Below are 27,668 nucleotides of genomic sequence, written 5' to 3'. Positions count from 1 at the left end.
AATGGACTCTGACTCTTTCATATGTAAGGATTCGAACAAACCTCTTAGAGTTTGGAGACACACCTTCTTTACTTTTTCTTTTCCTGTGTGAAAGGTTTGAAGCTTATCCCATGTCTCCTTAACGGATGTTGCATCAGAAATATTCTCAAATGCATCATCATCTAATGCTTGATAGATGAGGAAGAGAGCTTTCTTGTCTCTTTTTCTTGAATCCTTTAAAGTCTCCTTTTTGTGCTTGGGATAGTGAAGTCTTATCTTGCATCTCCTTATAGCCTTTTTCAACCATTTTCCAAACATCATGTGCTCCAAGAAGGGACTTCATTTTGATGCTCCAATTATCATAGGTGCTCCCCTTTAGAAGTGGAACTTGGAAGGATGTCGCTCCATTGCTTGTCATAACTATAGAGGAATTTCTTATCAGAACCTAAGCTCAGATACCACTTTGTTGGAAAAGAGAATGTTATAGGAAGTATTTGAAAGAAATGGAGGAGGAGAGAATATTTGAAAGAAGGCTAGTTTTTATTTCTTGAGAAATGTTTTGGTTTTGACTTCTTTTTGGTTCGTTGGATGTTTTACAAATGACAACCTCTCTCCCTTTTATAGGCTTCAAGGGAGAGTTCTAGATATATCAAGAAAGATTCGACACACTTAAAGGAGGGAGAGTTCTACAAACTTCTCACAACTACTTAGTTCTATACACTTTCGCCAATTAAATATTATTTTTATTTATTTCTACACTTCTCTAGAATTTTCTTTGGAGTAGTAGCACAAACTTAATGGGTCTAACACTTGATTAATTGGCTAAATCAAGTTTATATTATTCAACACATTTTCTCTATAATTTTAGTCTCATTGATAGATAAAACCATAGTTGATTAATTGTTCAATTATTGGAATTACATCAGAGGGTCGGAAAATATAGTGAAATTAGATAGTTTTATTTTAAAACAAAAGGCAAATGCATTGGACCTTCAAAACCATTTCTAAATTATTGTCTTTATTAGTAGATTTTTTAGTGGCAATTGTTTATTGGTCATAAGGGTTTATTGTCATTAAATAAGTACAACTAAAATTTAAATTTGTCGTAGTGATGGAGACTTGTCATAAACATTTTATTTTCTTTAGCTTTCTGAGAAACTTATCCACCAAATAGTCATCTCTGGGTTTCTTTGTATTATTCTGACCTACAAATTAATAAATAAAATCACGTAGCAATAGGAGGAGAATGATCCTTTGCTTCGCTAGATATGATTGAATCGAAATGAGGAGGGTTTCACACGTCTGAGTGCGTATGTTGATTTGGGATGTGCATGTAAATAGAACATAAAACATGTTAATTATACAATGAATTGGCAGCAACACATTTTATAAGAACCGTACGTACGTAGACAATTAGTCAATCCATCGTGATTGAAGTAAGCGCATTGCATATATATAATTTTAAGTCTTTAACTTTACTACATAACATAGTTCAATACATAAATACACACAAATACACACTCATGAAAACAACTCAATGGATTTTTCATCATGAATACAGAAGGTTGTAACAGAACTTTGAAGCAAACTGGAGCGTATGCTGCTTAGCCATAATTAATTATCTTCCATCATCGAAAGCAATTTGTGCATGATCATTAATGCTGTCATACCCAGTGTATTGATGGCTGCCGCTATCACCTGATACACACAGGCTAGATGATCCCTTTTGAAGCAACTGAGCCTCCTCTGGATTTTGGAATGTATTTATCCAAGGATGCTTCTCGGTTAGCCTCATTCGCTCCAACTCCATAGCCACTTCCTTCATGCTAGGCCTTTCCTCCCCATTGAGTCTCAAGCACTTTGCAGCAAGAATAGCAACCTCCATGATCTCCTTTTTATTTTCTTCATTCATAATGCCATCTTGAACAACATCAGATAGGCGATCCTCTTTCAAGCAAGACAAAAAGTGGTTAGTGAGACTTCTTTTCTCTTCTGGCTTGCCAAAAGAATATGGTTTCTCCCCTGTTAGCAGCTCTACAAGCACTACCCCAAAGCTGTAGACATCACTTTTCTCAGTTAGTTGGCTTGTACGCATGTACTCTGGATCCAGGTAACCAAAAGTTCCTTGCACCATTGTGGCTATTTCTGCTTGATCAATTGGTACCAATCTTGAAGCTCCAAAATCAGACACTTTTGCAGTGTAAGTGTTATCTAAGAGGATGTTAGCAGTCTTCACATCTCTGTGGATAATGGCTATTGAGGCTTCTGAGTGCAGATATGTTAGAGCTCCAGCTGCCTCTGCTGCTATCCTTACACGCGTTTTCCAAGTTTCATTATTTACCTTTCTTTCGGTGTGTATAAAATCAAAAAGGGTACCATTGTTAACAAATTCATAAACCAGTAAAGGAACTTCTGTCTCTAAACAACATCCCAAGAGTTTGACCACATTTCTATGATTGATTTGGGATAGAACAATCACCTCGTTAGCAAATTGTTCGCTTTGGCTCTTATCAACTATTTTGGACTTCTTGATAGCAACAATTCTGTTATCTGCTAGGTGTCCTTTGAAAACTGTGCCAAAACCTCCTTTGCCAATGATTAAGCTCTCGTCAAAGTTGTCGGTGGCCTTATTTAGTTGTTCCACTGTGAAAATTTGAATTTGGGAGGAGTTTTCTCTTGTAGAGAGTTTCTGTAGCAAAATGGAACCACCATTCTGCTGAAAGTATTTCTCTCTGAGTTTGTTGAGTTTCTTTTTCTGGTATATCAAGTACAATGAGGTCGTCCCCACAAATAGAATAACAATTCCCGCTCCTACTCCTGCGGTCAGAATAAGTCAAACACGAATATTCTTGAATTGTTTTTGAACTAAGCTTGAATAAAGTTTTCAATAAAGACTCATAAGTGAAAAAAAATATGAAAATAAAATGAAATTTCTTTCGTAATTTAAAATTAAGTTAGGTATTTTAGCTTTTAAAGAAGTTATTAAAAGAAATAACATGTACAAAATTTGAAATACTTAAAGTCGATTTTAATATTTGAAAGAAATTCAATTCATTTTATCTTTTCTGTTATAAATACTTATTGAAAAGTTTATTTGGACATGACTCTTATCTTAGTAGCATATTAACTGAATGAACACAGATACATCAAAATAAATTACAAGAGTTGAAGAGGAAAATAAAACAATTGCATGCGCTTACCTATGACAACCTTGGTAACAACTTCTTGTTGGTGGCACCCTTCTGATCCCTTTGTTCCATTTCCTGATTTTGGACACAAACATATGTGGGATCCGTTGGTGTTGAGACAATTTTTTTCACTTATGCATGTATGACTGCCTGTCTTACATTCGTCAATGTCTGCAAATCACAAATAGAAATAACAAAGAACTTACTAAAGAGATTTTGTTTTTGTGATAGGATACTAAATTTCTAAAGGCAAATAAATGGGGTGCAACTAAGGAGCTAACTAGCTAAAACATTCTGATATATGATATGAATTGAGATTTAAAAATTTAAGTCTGATCTTAATTTGGTCTAGTCCAATAATAAATAGTAACATCATTTTTTTCAATAAATTCAATAAAAGATTCTTGATAAGAGAATATTAGGTCATTTTTTTTCAATATATAGTAACATCATTTGTGCTACATTTATTATATTAGGTTAGATCTTATGTTAAAAAATATAAATAAGAACATTTTTTAATCAAAATAAATGTGGTTAGTTTTCATATATAGTAAATATGTGTCTTGCACTCTACTAAATAAGTCAATAATTAATCATTGTCATCACCCAATTACACCGATTCAAATGATATATGTTTCGTAGAAAACAAAGAAGTTGGATGAAAAATAGAAAAAAAAATATAGTAAAAAATAAGACTATTTAGTTTAAGAAAAATAAAAAAAATAGTAAAAGAAATTTATTGAGTTAAATAATTGATTATGAAGATCTCATAATTAATTACGAATTATTTTTAATGGATCATATTTGAAAAAAAAAAGGTTTCTTTTGTAAAAGACACTGCCAATCAACATTGATAATTGAATATAAGTATTTTCTTTGCCAACAAAATGATTGGGAATAAGTGATTAATATATTGAAGTTAAAATTAAAACATTAAAATATTACTTGAATTTGATTATTTGCATAAATAATAAATTTTTATTAGATTTTATTTATTTCTCATCAAATGTAACTAAAAATAATGAAAACCGTGGTATATGGTTGCAATAGTCTGTGCAAGTAACCATAATCAGCGTCCCTGTGGTCGAAGTAGCTATTGTTCCTAAGGGGTAGAGCAAATAACAATCAAGGAGAAAGAACATAAAGGTTTAATTCTTAGCATAAATTAATTACCTTTGCAACCATCCGGATGGTACGGGTTTCCCTCAAAGCCTTTTTTACATTTGCATCGGTAGCCATATCCCGAGGGCGAGTTCTCACAAACGCTATTACTCTTGCATGCTTTACCCTTGGAATTGAAACACTGTTTTCCAACTGCCCAATCAACAACCATGGGAGCCTTATCGAATGGTACCGATTTTAAATGTTTCATCGAGAAAGTATAGTTGCCGTTTTTTGCCACAAAAGAATAGCCGCATTTGTTGAAGTCCGAAGAGTAATTGAAATTGTAATAGCTGAATGCTTGTATGCTAATATTCTTCATTCGAGGAGGTATATCCATCTGGCAACACCCTATCCCCGTACACTTTCCATCTTCCTGCATGCTTTGCACACTCTCTATGGTGTCACACCTTGTCAAGCACGGAAATTTAAGATTGATGGAATAATTAAAAAAAATTAAGGAAAAAAAATTGTGAATTTAATCTTCTTATTAATAAAAATTAACAAATTAACAATTTTAATAAAATTAAAATATATTATTTTTTACGGTCACAGAATATAAAAATATTTAGTTTCTATAAAAAAAATTAGTATGTTTTTCATGCTCATAAAATTGAAATTTATTTTTTGTCTTAGATATAAATTCGGCTAAATCTGAATCAATAATAATAAATATAATATAAATTTAACTTTTTTTACATCATTAATACATATAATTAATGTAAAATGTGATTATTTTACAACATTCATATATATAATTGATGTAAAAAATCATGTATGGAAGTTCCAATGTTTCAACCTTCATTCAACTAAAAAAAATATATTTCAATTTCATGAGAATCTACTGAAATTTTGCTGAAATAGATTCAAACATTTTTATATTTATAACAAAAAGAAACATATTTAGTAAAAAAAAAAAAAAACCTTGTGAAGCACCCCATTCGAGACCTGATGTCGTTGTTAAAGCTGTTGAGATAGCCATAGGTATCGCACCCTACGGTTACGAACTTGTTGTCCTCGCTAGAGACGGTAAAAGCCGGAGTTGTGAGACTGGCTTCGTTACCTTTCGTGTCTACTCTACCAAAAGATTCGATTTTGCAAACTTTCGAGATGAAGGCAAGCACGACCATTTTACTGTCGAGGGTTATGTCCAGAATTTGGACGTTACCGTTTCCGAGATATAAAGTGGAGTTTATGCAAGTGAGCATCAATGCCCTCTCCAAGAAACAGTTTTCACCGGTGACAGAAGAGTTGCCTATGCCAAATGGATACGGAATTGATGAAACGCTTCCGCAAGTGCTTCGGCAGCCATGTAGGGTTTTTTCAGCTGCTGCTAACGCAATCAGCAACAGAAGGGTTAGTTGCCTCTGCGGGACATTCAATCCCATTGTTTTCTTGGACTCAATTTTATCACTCACAACTTGGGCTGCCTAGTGGCTTAAGAGTTTCATTTATTTATAAACTTGAAATTTTTGTTTTTTTTTTCTACAGTGTTCATTTGAGTTGAGGAAGATGGAAGACTGAACAGTGATCAGACACAGTGCTCGCATAAAGAAAGTGAGAGAGGGAGAAAGATATTGACAAATCTCCAAAAATTATTGAATTTTTCTGACCTAAAAGTTAAGAAAGAAAGTTCCAGGTAAGAATGCGATAAGATACATGAACTTGGATAGCGTCAGCATGGCAGAATTAAGAGGTAAGGATAAGAGAAAGAAAGTGAGATGACGTATAGAGAGTTCGTAAGCATGGCGAAACTAAGAAGCACTGATAGGTGGAAAAAGTGAGAGAAGGAAAAAGAGGTCAAAAAGTATATGCATGGTCGTCAAAAAGTATATATGAAACGTGACATTCCTTTATTTTAATTATAATTCTAATGTAATTATGATGTTTTTTATGATAAAGACATTTCTGATTATTATATATTCTATCAAACATCCAAGGGCCATGGGCTTGGAGTAGTAGTGACAGCCAGATAATATTAGAATAATATTTTATGTGAAATAAATAATTAATAATTAAGAGTTAAATTGTAATTAGATTAATTAGGAGAAATTTTTAGAGGTAATTGTTATTTGATGGGAGTACTAATTATAAAATGAGATTAATACTACTAACATAAAATAAGGTTCCCTTTCTCACACAAAAGTGTTTTCTTTTAGTCATCGTCATCACCAACGTGAGAGAGACAGAAATAAAGGTCTGAAGAAGTGAAATTTTATTTTTCTCCTCTTCCAAGAAAATGAAAGTACTACGCCAGAGAAAATTATAGGTACATACTTGATTTTCTATCATTGATCATCTAAGAAATCCCTTAATATTTTACATGTAGTATCAGAGCGTGTGTTATGAAATTTATGATTTTTTAAGAATGATTTAATTTCTCCCAATTATGCATGAATCCTACTTATGAAATTTAGGGATTTTTTCCCGCTGCAATTATGAAATCTTATATTGAAAAAGGGTATGAATACATAAAATTATATTAACTTATGATATTTGTATTTAATTAGTGGGTACTTTGGATTATATATATTAAATTTGGAGAAAGATTTCATATTTATCTTTTTGTGGTATCTAATTTAATTTGAAAGCCATTGAGGCAGCCAGTTTTTATTTATAATGGAGTTATGGGCATCATCATGTTTCCGTGATAGCTGCCATGGGCGTTTTTTTATTTTTTTATCTTAATGGAAGGAAAGTAAGAAAAAGCGAAATCCCTTATGTGTCATCAATGGTGGTTGGTGTTGGTATTTTTTTTTCCCTTTAACATATAATGTGGAGAAAGTGACCCACCCCAAGTTTCTTTTTGAAAAGTTGCGCCAGCACGTACGTTCAGGGAAGGGAGGAAGTGGAAATTTTGAAAATTGCTATTTGCAACCTTATTTTGCTATTTTCAATTCCAGTTGTTTTTTTTTCTCAAAAAATTATTATTGATTGTCATTAAAGGATTGAAAATTTATATGTTAGAATTAAATTAACCTGAATGCTTTGAAATTATTGGTAGTATATATATATATATATATATATGCTACATATTTCTTTGAACGTGTTTGAATGTAAAACACAAATAAATGTGAATATTATTTTATGGCTTGGAATGAAATTAAAAAAATGGCTTTGAATTGTTAATAGCAATAACTATGTGCAGGTCATATATATTTGGTTAGAATTAAATGTATGTTGAATTTATTAGTCACCAAAGTGGTCAAATTTATAAGGTTATTTAATTCCAAATTAATGATTATTTCAATTACTCATAGAATAATGGATGCTAAATTATATGATTATTGGATTATGGGTAATTAAAATTCATTGTTATAAGGCATTTATGGATCGCCCAAAAGTTGATTAGTTGTTCTTATAATTAATGAATATAATTGTAGGCAATTTGTGTGTATCATTAGTTTTATTTATATACCCAAAGGAAATAGATATTACTAATTGGTGCATATTTAATTGCCAAATAATGTTAAGAATTTTTATTAGCATCATCATGTTTGTATGTTGTGTGTTGGTGTATCACCCAAAGGAAAACATCAATATACATTGACCGTTATCTAAATGAATCATATGTATAACATGTATTTTATGTCTCAAAACACTTATGTGAATTGTATTATGTAATACATGTTCTCAATTAACTGAATTTTTATGTATCATTAGTGTCAATTTTAATGGACTTAACTTCTCTAACTGGAATGAGCAAGTCCAATTTCACCTTGGTGTTTTGGATCATGATCTTGCTATGTTGGAACAGAAGTTTGTTACTATTATTGATGTTAGTAGCAATGAAGAGAAAACCCATTATAAAGCTTGGAAAAGATCTAACAGACTCAGCTTAATATTGATGAGAATGACTGTTGTATACAATATTAAGACAACTCTCTCTAAAATTAAAAGTGCTAAAAGGTTTATGGGGTCAGTGGGAGAGCGCTCTCAAACAACTAATAAGTTTGTTGCTGAGACATTAATGAGTACATTGACCACCATGAAGTTTGATGGTTTACGTACTATGTATGAACATGTGATTGAGATGAAAATATTACAGTAAGACTTAAGACCTTGGGAATGACTGCGAATGAGAACTTTCTTGTTTTAGTTTATTTTGAACTCATTATCGTCTGAGTATAGCCCATTCCAAATGAGCTATAATACCATGAAAGATAAATGAAATGTGCATGAATTGCACAGTATGTTAGTTTAGGAAGAAATGAGGCTTAAGAATCAAGGAAGTCACTCAGTCCATTATGCAAGCCACCAAGGGAATCAAGGAGCTGAAAAGAAATTTGTGAAGAAGCATGATAAAGGCAAAGGGTCATTAAAGATAAATGACGACTCTTTGCAAATCCAGAAAAAGGTATCAAAGGGCAATAGTTGTCAATTTTGTAGGAAATCAGGACATTTCCAGAAAGATTGTCTAAAGTGTAAGTCTTGGTTCGAAAAGAAAGGTGAGCTTAATGCTTATGTATGTTTTGAATCAAACTTAACTGAAGTTCCTCATAATACATGGTAGATTAATTCTGGATGTACGACTCATGTTTCTAACATTATGTAAGGATTCCTTACAATCCAAACCTTAAGCCCAAATGAGAAGTTCGTCTTCATGGGGAATAGAGTGAAACTCCAGTGTAAGCAATCAAGACTTATTGTTTAAAACTCGACACTGGATATCATTTAGATTTATTGGAAACTCTTTATGTACCTAGTTTATCTAGGAATTTAGTTTCATCATCTAAACTTGATATTACTGGATACTCTTTTGATTTTGTTAATGGATGTTTCAATTTATTTAAGCATAATCATCTCATTGGTACTGGTATTCTTTGTGATGGTTTATATAAATTGAAATTAGATAGTTTGTATGCTGAAACTGTTTTAACTTTGCATCATAATGTTGGCACTAAACTTAATTTAGTGAATGAAAGATCTGTTTTCTTGTGGTATAAATGTTTAGGTAACATTTCTAGAGAAAGGATGAAAAGATTAATAAAGAATGAAATTCTTCCTTATCTAGATTTTATGGATCTAAATATTTGTGTGGGTTGTATTAAGGGAAAACAAGTAAAACATACAAAGAAAGAAGCTACAAGAAGCACTCAGTTTCTTGAAAATGTGCATACTGATATTTATGGACCTTTTGATGTTAGTTCTTTCAGAAAGGAATGATACTTTATCACCATTATTGATGATTATTCACGTTACGATTATGTCTACTTACTGCTTGAGATTTCTCAGGCAGTGGATGCCTTAGAAATTTACTAGAATAAAGTAAAAAGGCAATTAGACAAAAAGATGAAAATTATTAGATATGATAGAGGTGGTGTGTATTACGGAAGATATGATGAAATTGTGCAACACCCAGGTCCACTTGCTAAGCTTCTTCAGAAACGTGACATTTGTGCGCAATACACAATGCTGGTACACCACAACAAAATGGTGTATCAGAAAGACGTAACAGATCTTTAATGGATATGGTTAGGAGTATGTTAATCAATTCAACTTTACCCGTATCTTTGTGGATGTATGCTTTGAAAACTACCATGTATTTGTTGAATAGGGTTCCTAGTAAGGCAGTTCCAAAGACACCTTTTGAACTATGGACAAATAGGACACCTAGTATAAGGCACCTGCATGTTTAGGGTTGCCAGGTAGAAATAAGGATTTATAATCCGCAAGAAAGAAAATTGGATACAAGAACAATCAGTGAATATTTCATTGGATATCCAAAAAATTCAAAGGGGTATATGTTTCATTGTCCTAATCATAGTGTGAGAATTATCGAAACTGAAAATGCAAGGTTCATTGAAAATGGTGAAATCAGTGGGAGTAAAGTTCCACGAGAGGTGGAAATTAAAGAAGTTAGGGTGCAAGTCCCTTTAGCTTGTGCCTCTAGCAGTAAGGTGATTGCTCCTTTAGTTATTGTTACAAACAATAATGAAGAAGCACAAAACAATAATGAGTCCATGATAGATAATGAACCTATTGTGGAAGAACTGCAAGAAGTAGCATTAAGGAGGTCTCAAAGAGAAAGGAGACCAATTATTTCAAATGACTATGTAGTATACCTACATGAAATGGAAATATACTTAAGCATTAATGATAATGATTTAGTTTCGTTTTCACAAGATGTGATAATTTTAAGAAGTGGTTAAATGTCATGAAAGAAGAGACAAATTCCATGGAACATAATGGTGTTTGGGACCTTGTATAATTTCCAAAGGATTGTAAGAGAGTTGGTTGTAAGTGAGTCTTCAAGACTAAACGTGACTCTTATGGCAACCTTGAAAGTTACAAGGCTAGACTTGTTGCTAAATGATTTACTCGGAAAGATGACATTGATTATAAAGAGATGTTTTCACCGATCTCATGAAAGGATTATTTCATGATTATCATGACATTAGAAGCCCATTATGACTTGGAGCTACATTAGATGGATGTGAAAACTACATTTCTTAATGGAGATTTAGAGGAGAATGTTTATATGGACCAACCAATGGGGTTCTTAGTTGAGGGAAAGGAACACATAGTGTGCAAACTAAAGAAATCAATATACAGTCTTAAAGTAAGCTTCCCGCCAATGGTATTTGAGGTTTAATGATACCATTGTTTCATTTAGATTTAAGGGAAATATTGTTGATCGATGTATGTATCTGAAGGTTAGTGGGAGTAAGGTTATTTTCTAATTCTGTATATTGATGATATCTTGCTTGCAACTAATGATATTGGTCTTCTTCATGAGACTAAGAAATTTGTCTTTAGAAACTTTGAAGAGAAAGATATGGGTGAGGTAAGCTATGTGATAGGGATAGAAATATTCCGTAATAGATCACAAGGATTGTTAGGCTTACCTCATAAAGCATATATCAATGAAGTACTAGAGATATTCAAGATGGAGAGGTGTTTAACATCACCTGTTCTAATTTAGAAAGGAAACAAATTTAGTCTCGCACAATGTCCTAAAAATGATATGGAACGAAAACAAATGGAAGCAATTTTGTATGCATCAGTTGTTGTTGCATCTGAAAGCTGAATTTGTAGTATGTTTTGAGGCTACAATTCAGACTAATTGGTTGTGGAACTTTATTTCAGGACTTGGAATTGTCAACAGTATTGCTAGGCCGCTGAAAATGTATTGTGATAACTCCGCAACAATAATTTTGTAAGAACGACAAGTACTCTAAGGATGCTAAGCATATGGAATTGAAGTACTTTATCGTGAAGGAATAAGTTCAGAAATAAAGAGTGTCAATAGAGCATATTAGCACAAATCTTATGATAGCTGATCCTTTGAATAAGGGATTACCGCCCAAGACATTATAAAACATGTTGAAAGTATGGCCATTATTGTTATTGATGATCATTAAGTGTAATTTATCTTATGCATTTTAGTGACACTTTGAGCTCAATTATGATATGTTTCTGATTACATGTTCTCTATGTTTGCATGCATGTTTGTGTTAGAGTAATATTAACAGGTTTTGTCTTGAATGAAGACATTATGTTGGACCAATTATGTACTCCTAACTAATGATGTACAAACGCCATGACTCGAATTGGTTCCTATTCTTAATCATGAAATTATGATGTACTCAATATATAAAACAATCTAGTCATTTTTAATGCGCATTATGTTAGTTAATCTATTTATTTATTTAGTCCATAATGTTTATTAATGTCACATGAGTCAAGTGGGAGAATGTTAGAATTAATGTCTTATGTGAGAGACATGTGACTTACGTAGGGACTAATAAATAAATAATTAATAATTAAGGGTTAAATTGTAATTGAGTTAATTAGAAAAAGTGTCTAGAGGTAACTACTACTTGATGGGAGTAATGGTTATAAATGAGGGTTAATATCACTAACGTGAAATAAGGTATCCTTCCTGACAGAAAAATATTTTCTCTCTCCCATAGTTATCATGAACGTAGAGAGAGACAGAAAAAAATGTCTATGGAAGTGAAATCTTATTTCTCTCTTTTTCAAGAAAATCAAAATATACCGAAGAGAAATCTTCCTATGAAAAAAGGTATGCAGTACCTAATTATCTATTATTTGTAAGAATCACATGTTTCAAGATCCTATTGATTTCCTATAATTGATAATCTAGAAAATTTCTTAATGTTTTACACACAATTCTATGAACGGTTCTTGGAAGCAGATTGCGCTTGGATCGGAGTAGAGTAATGGAGATTATTTGAAATGGCTCAAGACCTCAAAGTCCGACACAGTCAAATAATTCGCAATATTCTTTGCTACGTGATACGGGTACAGGTTACACTGTACAGTCGTACTCAACCTTATGAAAAATTGGTAGGTGGGAATATATATATATATATATATATATATATATATATATATATATATATATATATATATATATATATATATAGTATGCTATTTAAATTTATAAATAGGTTTAAAATATTGATATTCTGCCAATATTATTTTTATCTAGGTAAAAATTATAAATTATACAAATCCAAATATAAAATATCAGAAACAAAATATAATAACTACAAATATTAAATATGAAAAAATTCCTATAAAAAATCACACATTTAAGCTGACATAATTTTTTAGAGATATTAAATTGAATTCTACAAACACTTACACATTTCCACATGCTGCTTCTCTTTACAAAAAATATTCGTATCATTATAAATATCTTTTTATTTTCTATGGTCTGTAATGCTATTCAAAATTATTATAATTTTTTGTAAAATTTTAATTCATATAAAATATTGAACCAATAATATTTGCTAGCAATATAATATAGTATTGTTTATTAGTGACAGATTATTTGAATTTCGTTTTTTTATTAAAATGTGTTCATTAATATAATTTCTTGATTGCAGCTTAATCAATAGATTGATTAGTTTTTGAGTTTCTATATATATAAAGATAAACTAACTTATTTTTATACATGGATTTATTTTTTCTAAAATAATATTTCAATTACCGTGTAAGTTAAGTGATGGAGAAACAAAGGTAAGTTCATAGCACAATAGTTTATACAAATAAATAAAGAATTTTTGTAAACCCCAACCAGTTCTCTAAAGTAAACAACACTAGTTTACTTTTTTAAAAATAAACTTACATATTTTTCCTTTTTTCATCTTTTGACTTCTTGTTGAAAAATACCCAAATTTCACATTAGCTGCCTCACTTCTTGAAGTGCAACTTATATATTTATTGGATAACTTCACTTAATGTCAATTGATTTTAAGATGAAATCTAACACGCTAGCACTAAGGTGCCATGGATATTATTGATCATGTTGGCATGTTTTTTTGTAAGTCATCACCTACCCCTGTTGATACTAAACCAAAGCTTAATGATGCTTAATGAATTATTGGAGGGAAACAATTTCTTTCATGGTATCAGATTGCTTAGAGAAAGATTTTTGAACCTCCTCTTGTTGTATCTAACATCAAGAATCATGTCCCAATCATTCTTGAGATGAAAAATGTCCAATACATAACATGGGCTGAACTTTTCAAAATTCACGCACGATCTCATATTTTAAGATGAAATCTAATATGGTATTAGATCAAAGCTCTTATTTTGAGACCTTGCCCTCGCTTATGCTGCGACGAGTGTTGGGAAAGGTTGCAAAATCACATATGGTAGAAGATCATTGCTTTTGCGTCCTACATGAAGATCAGATGAAGGTTGCAAACATATCTATGTATATATGTGCGTGTAGCTAAATAAATGATAATAATTGAGCAATGTTACAATGCAGTATACAACATGGGTAAACCATCATTCAATCCATCATGATTGAAGTTTGAATCCCTAGGCGCTTTATTTCTTCCAGCAAAGTACAGTGTATATATAGTTAAGGTCTTTAACCTCTCTGCATAAACATATTTCAATACATAACAAACACAGATACACACTCATGAAAAGAAATAATTGGATTCTTCATAAAGATTACAAGAGACTGAAACATAACATTGATATAATAAAATTGAGTAGTGTATGCTGCCATGCATAGTAATCATCTTCCATCATCCAAAGCAATCAGTTCATGATCCCTAACGCTGTCATAAAATTTAAGAATTGAGTAGTGAAAACATATTAATTATGCGATGCATTGGTAGCAACAATGCATATAACAAGCCTGGACAATGCTGACCAAAAAAAAAAAAAAACCAGCGTAGACACTCGGTCATTCCATCATGAATGAAGTTTGAATTCCTAGGCATTTTTTTGCATCTACCAAAGTACATTCTATATAATCAAGGACTTAAAAATTTCTGCATAAACATATTTGAATAAATACAAACATACAACTACACACTCATGGAAACAACTTTTTTTGTCTTGAAAAGCCAACAGAAATGGAATTTATTAAGATGAACCAAGACAGGTACACTCATGTAATCAACTAATTGGTGTTGTTATAAAATAGACTGTATGCTGCCATGCATAATTGATCATCTTCCATCATCCAAAGCAATCAGTACATGATCCCTAATGCTATCATACCCAGCATATTGATGGCTGCTGCTATCACCAAGCTCATAAATGCTAGATGATGCCTCGTGAAGAAGGTGTTGAGTCTCCTCAACATTTTGGTCTGTATTAATCCAGGGATGCTTCTCCATTATCCTTATTCCCTCCAACTCCATTGCCACTTCCTTCATGCTAGGCCTTTCCTCCCCGTTGAGTCTCAAGCACTTTGCAGCAAGAATAGCAACCTCCATGATCTCCTTTTTATTTTCTTCATTCACAATGCCAATTTGAACAATATCAAACAGGCGATCCTCTTTCAAGCAAGACAAAAAGTGGTTAGTAAGACTTCTTTTCTCCTCTGGTTTGCCAAAAGAATAAGGTTTCTCCCCCGTTAGCAACTCTACAAGCACTACCCCAAAGCTATAGACATCACTTTTCTCAGTTAGTTGGCTTGTACGCATGTACTCTGGATCCAGGTAACCAAAAGTTCCTTGCACCATTGTGGCTATTTCTGTTTGATCAATTGGTACCAATCTTGAAGCTCCAAAATCAGACACTTTGGCAGTATAAGTGTTATCCAAGAGTATGTTAGCAGTCTTGACATCTCTGTGGATAATTGGTATTGAGGCTGCTGAGTGAAGATATGATAGTGCTCCAGCTGACTCTGCTGCTATCCTCAGATGGGTTTTCCAAGTTTCATTATTTACCTTTCTTTCAGTGTGTATAAAATCATAAAGGGTACCATTATTAACAAATTCATAAACCAGTAAAGGAACTTCTCTCTCTAAACAGCATCCCAAGAGTTTGACCACATTCCTATGATTGATTTGGGATAGAACAATCACCTCGTTAATGAATTGTTCCTTTTGGCTTTCATCAACTATTTTGGACTTTTTGACAGCAACAACTCTGTTATCTGCAAGATATCCTTTGAAAACAGTTCCAAAACCTCCACTACCAATGATTAAGCTCTCGTCGAAGTTGTTGGTTGCTTTCTTTAGTTCTTCTTCTGTGAAAATTTGAGTAATTCGGGAGGAGTTTTCACTTGTAGAGAGTTGCTGTAGCAAAATGGAACCACCATTCTGCTGAAAGTATTTCTCTCTAAGTTTGACGAGTTTCCTTTTCTGGTATATCAAGTACAATGAGGTAGTGCCCACAAACAGAATAACAATTGCTGCTCCTACTCCTGCATTCAGAATATGTCAAACACAAATCTTGAATTCTTCTCTGAACTAGTATCAGCAGCATACATACAGAATAAACAGAGCTAAGTTAAAATGAAAACAATAAATAAACCGTAATTGCTTACCTATGACAACCTTCGGAACTACATCTCGTTTGTGGCACCCTTCTTCCTTTGTTCCATTTCCGGAAAGCCCCTTTGGACAGAAACATGTATGGGATCCAATGGTGTTGACACAATTTTGTTCACTTATGCATGTATGATTGTCTGTCTTACATTCGTCAATGTCTGCAAATCCCATATAGAAATAACATAGAACTTCAATTAATAAAGCAAACTACCAAAACGAAAACAGTGGCATATAATTGCAGAAGTATGTAAAATTGTGAATGATGAGAGTCATATAAAGGAGATAGGTAAATTAATCTTTGGGGGAGTAAATTAAAAGAAAATAATTCATGGACACTCATATGCAACATATACTAATATAAACCCAGAGAAAAAAGGAAATGATAAAGAAAAATGAGGTGTCAACGAGTTGTTTAAAATATTAGCCACAGGGTGTTGGAATATTACTTTTCTAAATTAAATTACCTGTACAGCCAAGATATGGGTTTCCTTCATAGCCATCTTTACATCTGCATCGATAACCAAAATCAGTGTCCTTGTCGTCGCAATAGCTATTCCACTTGCAGGCCTCATTGCCTTTACTATTGGAATCATCACAGCTTTTGTTTCCCACGGTCCAATCCAGAACCAATGGGATCTTCTTGTGTGGGAAGCTTTGTATGTCAGTAGTAGAAAAATTATAAAAGCCATTTTTGACTACAAATGAATAGCTGCAGTTTCCCCAATCTAGCGTTGAATTGTGGAAAACTCTTGCCCGCAGAGTGATGTTCCTCATTCCAGGAGGAATATCCACCTGGCAACACCCTATGCCCGAGCACGTTCCGTTTTTGATCCTCTTTGTGTTGCCATGAGAGCTCGTTAAGCACCCAGTTGAATATGACTCCCCGTTGAAATAACTATTTACGTAGCCATAGCTATCGCTGCCAACGGTTAGTAACTTGTTTTCGTTGCTTGAAATGCTGAAACTGCCAGTGCGAAGATGGTAGGACTTGGGGAGTTCGCTTCCGTTTTGCTGGTGGCAAAGCGATGCGAAAGAGGCCAATAGGTCTATTTGATGACTTAGGAAGCTGATGTTTGAAACTCTTACATTACCATAATATAATATGGAGCCATCACAAGTAAGCTTGAATTTGCGATCCAAGAAACAGGGTCGGTGACCGGGTGTTGAAGAGTTACCTATGCCGAATGGATAAGGAATTTGGACATTTCCACAGGTGGATTTGCAGCCAGGGAGGGCTTGTTTTGGTGTTGTGGCGGAAAGGGTTTGATGAGGTACAACAGCTACGGTTATTATTACTACTACGAGGGCTAATGCCAACATATTCAACATCGTGTGATTTGCTGGGGTGTTACAGTTGTATATTGCATTCGCCTATAGTCACAATTTAGAAAATTGGCCTTTGGAAGGGTCGAGTTGGTGCAGTTGCTTGTGCTGCTACCTAGTGGCTCAAGTGTTTAATTTTTATAAACATGAAGTTTTGGTCTTTATCTACGCACGGCGGGCGTTGCCTTCATTTCATTTGACTGTTTCACCAGACACAGTTGAAAAGAAAAGAAAACTCGCACACCAATTAATGAAGAATTTTCTGTGCAAACACGCAGAAAGAAAATTCAAAGGAGGACCACAGCCGTAAGTACGACAAAATCAAGAAGCATGGAAAGCAGAAAGAAAGTGAGAGGGAATAATAGATTAAAAATCAAAAAGTAAATGCATAGCCTTCAGAAAGTAAAGGGCAATGATATTTGAACTTTCATTTTTTTTCCAAACACTTAACTGATATTTTTTTTATTTTTCTATTTTGTTATCACGGCTTAACATTTATAATATTTATATCTTTCTAACACTATATATTGTTTAACATTTTGGGTGTCCGAATATTATTTTCCTAACTAAACTATATGATACGTGAAATTCCTTTTATATCTAGGAAATGGGAATCAACTTCTATCCACTATAAAGTTTTCGAAGATCATTCATTTCTATGAATTCACAAGCAAAAATAAATATCATACCGTAATTATATATCATATATATTTCTAATTTAAACTGAATAATTTTTTTTTCTATTTTATCAGTATTGCACAATACAAAGTTTCTGCATATTTCAGTTTTATGTTTTGTTACCTTTTCGTTCTATACTCTTTCAATTTATTCGGCAGAAATTTACTTTAGTAAAAACGAGACTGAAATAGAATTTTGATTCTTTATTTATATTATTTTTCTTTAATTTAATTACTCTCTTAAGTTTAAATAGTTTTATTTTATAGTCTTTTAAAATATCTTTGTCAGATTAAATTAATCTTTTTATGCATTAATTATTAATTTGGTTCTCAAATTTTTAAAAGGTTCAATTTGGTCCTTTAGTTCTTAAAAAAAAAAAATTTGGTGTCCAAATTTTTAAAAAGTCTAATTTAGTCATCAAATTCTGAAAAATAAATAATTTCGGACCTCAAATGTTTAAGAACTCAGAGAATCAAATTAAACCATTTAAAATAATTTAGGAACCAAATTGATTCACTCTTTTAAAAATTTAAGGATCAAATTGAATTTCTTAAAAATTTGGAGACCAAATTGATTCGTTTTTTTAAAACTTAAGATCCAATTTGAATATTTTAAAAATTTATGGACTAAATTGAACAATTTAAAATAATTTGGAGACCAAATGGATAAATGAGTTGTTAGTTTATTATATTAACTTATTCAACTTAATGGAATATGATAAACTATGAGAGAGGTCACATTTAACAAAAAGCAAAGGTACCTAAAAGAAAAGAAAAAGCACACCAACCCATCTAACAAAATTACACATTTGAGCAAAGATATAATTAACTACCCATTACATATTAAAATAAAAAGGTCAAAATATGTTTTCGATTCCTTATAAATATTCAATGTTTGTGTTTGTTCTCTAATAATTTTTTTCTTCGCATCGAGTTCTGATTACAACAATAATTTTACTTTTTGGTCCTTTGACACTTTTTAATCCCTGACAAATTATTGAATTTTTTATTTGGTTGTAGAATATTTTTTTTAATTTCTTATTAGTATTTTTCAAAAGGACTAATAGCAAATGAGAAACATACTTATTATCGAGAATAAGTACAAAATTCATTAATTTATCATGAACTAAAAAAAGTGTTAGGGACCAAAAACAAAATGATTGGTTTACTAGGGAGTCAATGCAATAAAAAATTTATCACAAAATCATTACAAAATTTGCTAATTTATGAGGGATATAAATCATATTTTAGTCAAATAAGAATATACCCAAGCCTTACGAACCCAAATAAGCTTCAGATGTTGCCTTCAAAATTTCTCTTAAAATACCTGTAAGTCGAAAGCTATTCGAGACATAACAAGTAGCTACAGCAAGTTTGATATTGTTAGGGTTAAAAATTGATGGAAAAACCAATATAATCTAACAATGCAATACTAAGAGATCAAAGTAAAAAAATAGGTCAAATGACTTTTTTGGTTCTTTATCTTAATTTTATTTATTTAGTTTGATCGTTTATCTTTTAAAAGATTTATTTTGATCATTTATCTTTTTAAATCAATTGAAAATGGTCCTTTTGTTAAGTTAAAGATTATTGTCATTAATGTTTTCTCTCTCCACTCTCATTGTTCTCTCTCTTACGCCTCTCACTATTTTTGCTTAGATCAACCAACCAAGGATCTATGTTCCCCAGACCCTAACGCTAGCCCAAGCTCCAAACCCGAAATCCCCCATCCCATGCTTCCCTAACCCAACATAGGACGTGATGGAGAGGGTAGGAGAAGCTGGTGGCGTGGGGTGTTTTTGGGTTTTGTGAAGGGAGAAAACATAAAGAAAGGATTGAAAACAAAAAGAGGAGAAGATATTTGTTGTTTGTGGGGGAGAGAGAAGTCTTCAAAGGAAGTGGAGGGGGAGTGGAGGTGACAGCGATGTGGCGGTGAATGAGGGGAACCGTTGCCTCCAACGCAGTGTTGTGATGGTGTTTCATTTCTTCTATTTATTTTCTACACTTTCCTTCTTTCCATAGTTCTATGATCTTGATTTCTGTTTTGGTTTATTTGTGATTTGGGTCTAGAGTGAAAATTTATGTGGAATTTGCTAAATTATTGTTTCAATTTGTGATTTGGTCTTAGATTTGTTTGATATCCCCTTCTCTTGCAATCTCAGTCTTAGAACACCTCTATTCATGGGTGAAGAAAGAGAGAGAGGTGGAAGGAGCTAGGATGGAGTAGACTTAGGAAGAAGGTGCAAGTAGATGGAGTAGAGGAAGAAGAGACATTTCTTGATGGATTTTAGGCACCAATATCATTATTTCGTTAGTGAAGTTAACCACAGATGGATGGTAGGACCATTTTGAATCGATTTAAAAACGATAAAGGACCAAAATGATTTTTTAAATGATAAAAGACTAAACTAAAAAAAATGAAGGACCAAAAAGGTCATGTGGTAAAACAAATTAAGGATAAAATATGTTTTTAGTTTCTATACTTTCATTATATCTTGTTTTTGTTTTCATATCTTACAATTTAGCCCCTGAACTTTGTAAAAAAAACCTTTAGTCCCTCGTGACAACCTTAAGTTAAAAAATTGTAAAAATGGGGGAGTAAGCCCAGGGGTCTTAAAGCATGTTTTTTTTTATAAAGTTCATGTATTAAATTGCATGATATAAAAGTTTAAGGACTAAAAATAAGATTCAACAAAAGTATAGGGACAAAAACATATTGATGTAGCTCCATGTGGAGCTTGTACACCTTGGATCTTTTTCATCAATGAAGTCCTTTGCTTCTTGAAGATCAATGGCAGTGGAATGGAGATGGAAGAAAGATGATTGGAGATGCCACTACAAGGAGAAGATGAGTCATGAAGAAGCTCACCACCATAGGAAGTCATGGATAGGAGCTTGAAGGTAGGAGAAGATGAGTGGAGGGAGAGGGAGAAGGAGCATGAAATTTTGTTCCTCAAATGAAGTCTGAACTTTGAAGTGTAATTCTCAAATGATCAAAGTTCAAAAAATGCACACACGGCCTCTATTTATAGCCTAAGTGTCACACAAAATTGGAGGGATATTTGAATTTCTATTCAAATTTCCCTTGAATTTGAAATTGAATTTGTGGAACCAAATTTTGGAGTCGAAATTTCACTAATTATGATTAGTGAATTTTAGCTATGGTTCAACCCACTAATCCAAGATCATGTACAAGATTCTCCACTAAGTGTGCTTAGGTGTTATAAGGCATGTAAAACATGAAAGATGTGCACAAAGTGTGACTACATGATGTGGCAATGGGGTGTAGCAAGCAAATGCTCACCTCCCCCTCTAAAATTTAATTGGATTGGGCTTCTCCCAATTCAATTAAATTTATTTCTCAACATACACATCAAATATTCACTTAGTGCATGTGAAATTACAAAAATACCCCTAATACAAATTCTAAAATACAAGGGCTGAAAAATCCTACATTTCTAGGGTACCCTACCTACATTATGGAGCCCTAAATACAAGGCCCAAAAATAATGAAATCCTAATCTAACATGTACAAAGATAAGTGAACCCAACCTTGGCCCATGGGCTCAGAAATCTACCCTGAGGTTCATGAGAATCCCAGGACCTTCTTCAGCAGCTCTAGCCCAATACTCTTGGAGCCTCTTGCTCATGGCTCTGGTGACTAGTCCCTTCATAGGAAGGATTGCACCATCCGCTCCCCCTTGAAGAGAATTTTGTAGAAACATATATGATATGAAGTTTTGATGATGCCAAAGATGAGCGTGATTCAAGTCAATGATTCAGAAAGGCAAGAAGAACGATGTACTTAGCTGATAGGATCTTAGAAAGAATTCCTTAATTGATGCAGCACAAGGTTTGGCTAAATGATATATTACAAAAGATTTTTAAGATTTCAAAATATGATACTTTCTCTCTGGCAATCGATTACCAGAGGATGTAATCGATTACCAGTGGCCAAATTGGTTTCTGAAACAATTTTACAAATTTCAAATTTGATTTTTAAGCCTGTAATCGATTACACAAAGTATGTAATCGATTACTAGAAGTTAAAACTGTTTGTAGCAACTTTAGAAATTTGAATTTAAATTTTAAAAGCTTGTAATCGATTACAACATTTGTGTAATCGATTACGAGGCATAAAAATTCTAATTTCAAATCTGAAGAGTCACAACTCTTTAGAAACTAAATGTGTAATTGATTACAACATTTATGTAATCGATTACCAGTAAGGAATTTTCGAAAATAACTCCCAAGAGTCATATTTGTTCAAGAAGTTTTTGAATGGCCATCAAAGGCCTATAAATAGGTGACTTGAGTTACGAAATTCCATAGATTTTTTCTAAACAACATTGTCTTATCCTCTTAAAATCAAATTGTCTTATCACTCTCAAAATATTCCTTGGCCAAAACACTTGCAAAATTCAATAAGGAATCTTGAGCGATCTTCCATTGTAATATCCTTCTCTTAAAGAGAGAACTCTTTTTCTTCTTATTCAAAGAGATTTGTTTAAGAGACCGAGGGTCTCTTAAGTTGTAAGGTTATCTGAACACAAGGGAAGGGTGTCCCTGTGTGGTTCAGAGTTTTGTAAAAAACTTTTTACAAGCTAGTGAAAATTTCAAGCGGGTTGCTTGGGAACTAGACGTAGGCACAGGGCGTGGCTGAACCATTATAAAATCTGAGTTTGCATTCTCTCTTCCCTTAAACTTCTTTTATTTATTGCTATTTATCTTTTGCTTTAAAGAAGTTTATTTTGAATTATCTTTTGAGTAATTCATATTAAGGGTGCATTGTTAATTGAAAAAAAAGAGTTAAATTTTAATTGGGAATAATTTTAATTGTCTTTTGAGTAATTCATATTAAGGGTGCATTGTCTTCTGAATATCTAGGAAGCCATAGAAATTGGGCCCTACATTCCCACTATGGTGACAAAAAATAAAACCATAAAAAAACCTAGGGATCAATGGAGTGAGGAGGAAAAAAGATTAGTTCATTACAATTTAAAAGCCAAAAATGTAATTACATCTGCATTAGGAATGGATGAATATTTTAGGGTGTCAAATTGCAAAAATACAAAAGATATGTGGGATACCTTACAAGTAACCCATGAAGGGACAACAAATGTGAAAAGATCTTGGATAAATACTTTAACTCATGAATATGAATTATTTAGAATGAATCCTAATGAAACCACACATGACATGCAAAAGAGATTCACACATATAGTAAATCATCTTGCATCCTTAGAAAAAATATTTCCAAATGAAGATCTTGTCAATAAAGTTTTGAGATGTTTAAGCAGGGAATGGCAACCAAAGGTAATGGCCATTGCTGAATCAAGAGATCTTTCTAACATGTCTCTTGCTACTTTGTTTGGATAGTTACATGAACATGAAATGGAATTGATGAGATTGAATCAACATGAGGAGAATGATAGAAAGAAGAAAGGAATTGCCCTTAAAGCTTCATCTTCAGTCCAAGAAGGAAGTGATAAGGAGGATTCAATTGAAATAAACGATGATGATCTTAGTATTTTTGTAAAAAGATTGAACAAATTTCTAAGAGTCAGAGGAAATAAAAAAAGATCAAATTTTAAATCAAAGAAAAGGGCAGAAGATTCATCGTCTACTCCAAAATGTTATGAATGCAATCAACCTGGACATCTGAGGGTTGATTGCCCAATTTTCAAGAAAAGAATGGAGAAATCTGAAAAGAAAGTTTTTAATGAAAAGAAGGCCTACATTACATGGGATGACAATGATATGGACTCATCTGAAGATTCAGAAAATGAAGTTGTAAACCTGAGTCTGATGGCCAAGAGTTATGAAAGTGATGAAGAGGTAACATCTTCTGATAACAACTTATCCATTTCATTTGATGAATTACAAGATGCATTTGCTGATTTTCATAAAGAATCAGTTAAACTTGCAAAACTGGTTTCATCTTCTAAGAAAAAAATTTCAAATTTAGAAAAATAAGTTTTAAAATTAAATGAAGAATTAGAAAATCTTAGGACTGAAGTTATAACTTTAAGATCAAATGATATAATTCATTCTTCTACCATGCATGATAATATAGAGGTATCTAATTCATGTAATTGTTGTAACAAGTACTTAGAAGAAATTAAGGATTTGAAAATTTCTCTTGCAAAATTTTCTATTGGCAAAAGTAACTTAGATATTATATTAGGAAAGCAAAGATGTGTCTTTGATAAGGCAGGATTAGGATATAAGCTTGATAAACAACAAAAATTTTATAAAAGTTTCTTTGCATCCACACAAAAATATAGTTCTCCTTTCTTAACATGTTTTTATTGTGGATAGAAACGACATGGTACATCTACATGTTACTTTAAGAAAAATAGCAACAATATTAAAATGATATGGGTCCCAAAAGGACCTTTTATTAAATCTAACACACAAGGACCCAAGAAAGTTTGGGTACCTAACTCACAAATATGATCATATAGGTATCCTTGAAGAAAAGTTGGTACATAGATAGCGGATGCTCTAAACATATGACGGAAGATGCATCAAAGTTCACTCATATCTCTCCTAAGAAAAATGGACATGTGACTTATTGCAACGATAAAGGTAGAACTCTTAGAGTTGGAAAAATAGGTACAAACTCATCTTCCTCCATTGAGAATGTTCAACTTGTTGAAGGTCTTAAGCATAACTTGCTTAGTGTTAGTCAATTATGTGATAAAGGTTATCTAGTATCATTTGACTCTTATAACTATGTTATTGAAAACAAGATTGATAGGAATATAAAGCATATAGGCTATAGAACAAATAATGTTTACATGATAAATTTAAAACAAAAACAAAACCATGATCAATGTTTTCTTAGTAAAGATGATGATCCTTGGTTATGGCATAGAAGGATTGCCCATATAAACATGGAACATTTAAATAAACTAATTTCAAAAGATTTAGTTATTGGTTTACCAAAACTCAAATTTGAAAAAGATTAATAATGTGATGCATGTCAAAAAGGAAAACAAGTAAGAGTTTCTTTTAAATCTAAGAATATTGTGTCAACAACTCAACCCTCACAACTGTTGCATATGGATCTTTTTGGTCCTTCTAGAACTATGAGTTTTGGAGGGAACTATTATGCTCTCGTTATTGCTGATAATTACTCTAGATATACATGGACATTATTTCTCACTCATAAAAGTGATGCATTTCATGCATTCAAGAAACTTGCTAAAGTTATTCAAAATAAGAAAAATCTTAAAATTGCATCTATCAGGAGTGATCATGGAGGAGAATTTGAAAACAAATATTTTGAATCATTTTGTGATGAACATGGCATTGAGCATGATTTTTCTACACCCAAAAATCCTCAACAAAATGGAGTTGTTGAGAGGAAAAATAGATCCTTAGAAGAAATTGCTAGAACTTTACTAAATGATACTTTTCTTCCAAAATATTTTAGGGCTGAAGCCGTAAATACTGTATGCTACATCATGAATAGAGCTTTAATAAGACCAATCTTGAAGAAAACTCCATATGAGTTATTTAATGGAAGAAAACCTAACATTTCACATGCATCTTCATGTATATGGATGTAAATGTTTTGTGCTAAACAATGGTAAAGATAATTTAGGAAAGTTTGATGCTAAATCTAATGAAGGTATTTTTCTTGGCTATTCATTGCAAAGTAAAGTATTTAGAATATATAACAAAATAACTATGATTATTGAAGAATCCATTCATGTTTCTTTTGATGAATCTAATGCAATTTTGCCAAGAAAAGATATACTAGATGATATTTCAGAATCATTAGAAGAAATTCATATTCAAGGAGAAGATCACAAAGGCAAAGGAGATGGAAATAATGAAGATTTTCACATTGATGAAATCAAAACAAATGCTGATCTTCCAAGAGAATGAAGAGCTTCTAGATATCATCCTCTTGACAACACCATTGGTGATATATCAAAAGGGGTATCCACTAGACATTCTCTCAAAGATATGTGCAATAATATGGATTTTGTTTCTATGATTGAACCTAAAAATTTGAAAGAAGCCATAATTGATGAACATTGGATAATAGCTATACAGGAAGAGTTAAACCAATTTGAAAGAAATAATGTTTAGGAGTTAGTTGAGAAACCTAAAAACTACCCAGTTATTGGAACAAAATGGGTATTTAGAAACAAGTTAGATGAAAATGGCATAGTTATTAGAAATAAGGCTAGGTTAGTAGCCAAAGGATACAATCAGGAAGAGGGGATAGACTATGAGGAAACATATGCTCCAGTTGCTAGATTAGAAGCCATAAGAATGTTATTAGCCTATGCATCCATAATGGATTTTAAACTTTATCAAATGGATATGAAGAGTGCCTTTTTAAATGGCTTTATCCAAGAGCAAGTATATGTAGATCAACCCCCTGGTTTTGATAACCCAAATAAGCCTAATCATGTTTTTAAATTAAAAAAAGGCTTTATATGGCTCAAAGCAAGCCCCTAGGGCTTGGTATGAGCATCTGAGTAAGTTCTTTTTAGAAAAAGATTTCTCTAGAGTTAAAGTAGATACTACTATTTTCATTAAGAAGTTAAATGATATTTTATTAGTTCAAATTTACATTGATGATATTATCTTTGGATCCACTAATGACTCTTTATGCAAAGAATTCTCTCAAGACATGCAAAGTGAATTTGAAATGTTTATGATGGGTGAGTTAAATTTCTTTCTTGGGTTGCAAATAAAGCTAACCAAGAATGGAATATTTGTCAATCAATCAAAGTATTGCAAAGAATTGATTCATAGATTTGGGATGGAAAATGCTAAACATATGGCTACTCCAATGAGCACTGCTTTCTATTTGGATAAAGATGAAAATAGTAAGTCAATAGATATTAAGAAATATCAAGGTATGATCAGATCTCTTGTTTATTTATCTGCTAGTAGACCTGATATTATGTTTAGTGTGTGTATGTGTGATAGATTTCAATCAAATCCCAAAGAATCACATCTTAGTGCAGTTAAGAGAATTATAAGATATTTGTTAGGCACTATGAATATAGGATTATGGTATCCTAAAAATTCCACATGCAATTTAATAGGATATTCTGATTCCAACTTTGGCGGTTCTAAAGTTGATAGAAAGAGCACCACTGGAACTTGCCATTTCATTGGATCTGTTATAGTTTCTTGGCATAGTAAGAAACAAAATAGTGTTGTTTTATCCACTGCTGAAGCGGAATACATTTTTGCTGGCAGTTGTTGTGCCCAAATTCTTTGGATGAAGCAACAACTTTCTGATTATGGAATATTTGTTGATCATATTCCTATAAGATGTGATAACAGAAATGTTATAAATCTATCTAAGAACCCTCTTCAGCACTGAAGAACCAAACATATAGAGATAAGACATCATTTCTTGAGAGATCATGTTCAAAAGGGAGATTGTGTACTAGAATTCGTTGATACAAAGAATCAGTTAGCTGATATCTTTACAAAACCTCTCCTTAAAGAAACATTCTTTGCTATTAGGAGAGAACTAGGTCTTTTAGATGTCAATGATCTAGACAAATAGGTAACTCAAATTG

At 32.4% G+C, this 27,668-nt stretch overlaps 1 protein-coding gene across 1 annotated transcript; it reads right to left on the bottom strand.

The window, feature by feature from the left end:
- Positions 1–1,407: 1,407 nt before the first annotated feature.
- On the bottom strand, positions 1,408–17,646 carry LOC114381577. The gene is made up of 7 exons (XM_028340847.1): positions 16,570–17,646; positions 16,102–16,263; positions 14,777–15,978; positions 5,253–5,758; positions 4,341–4,738; positions 3,180–3,338; positions 1,408–2,796 (listed from the first exon to the last, which is right to left on the bottom strand). The coding sequence occupies exons 1-7, from the start codon at positions 17,432–17,434 to the stop codon at positions 1,598–1,600; spliced, it is 4,491 nt and encodes a 1,496-aa protein (XP_028196648.1). The 5' UTR covers positions 17,435–17,646; the 3' UTR covers positions 1,408–1,597.
- Positions 17,647–27,668: the final 10,022 nt, after the last annotated feature.

This window comes from Glycine soja, chromosome 13, assembly GCF_004193775.1.
Source record: "Glycine soja cultivar W05 chromosome 13, ASM419377v2, whole genome shotgun sequence".
In the NCBI taxonomy this organism is placed as follows: Eukaryota; Viridiplantae; Streptophyta; class Magnoliopsida; order Fabales; family Fabaceae; genus Glycine; species Glycine soja.
The sequence above is the reverse complement of the archived record's forward strand: the minus strand, read 5'-3'. Positions and strand labels throughout refer to the sequence as shown.

What these genes read in the sequence shown, in the direction of transcription:
- LOC114381577 (XM_028340847.1), bottom strand. Translation starts at nt 17,434, where the DNA reads ATGTTGAATATGTTGGCATTAGCCCTCGTAGTAGTAATAATAACCGTA. An exon ending in CCCATATCTTGGCTGTACAG is followed by an intron (nt 16,264 to 16,569) that starts GTAATTTAATTT and finishes TGGGATTTGCAG; the next exon opens with ACATTGACGAATGTAAGACA. An exon ending in TGTTACCAAGGTTGTCATAG is followed by an intron (nt 2,797 to 3,179) that starts GTAAGCGCATGC and finishes TTCTGACCGCAG; the next exon opens with GAGTAGGAGCGGGAATTGTT.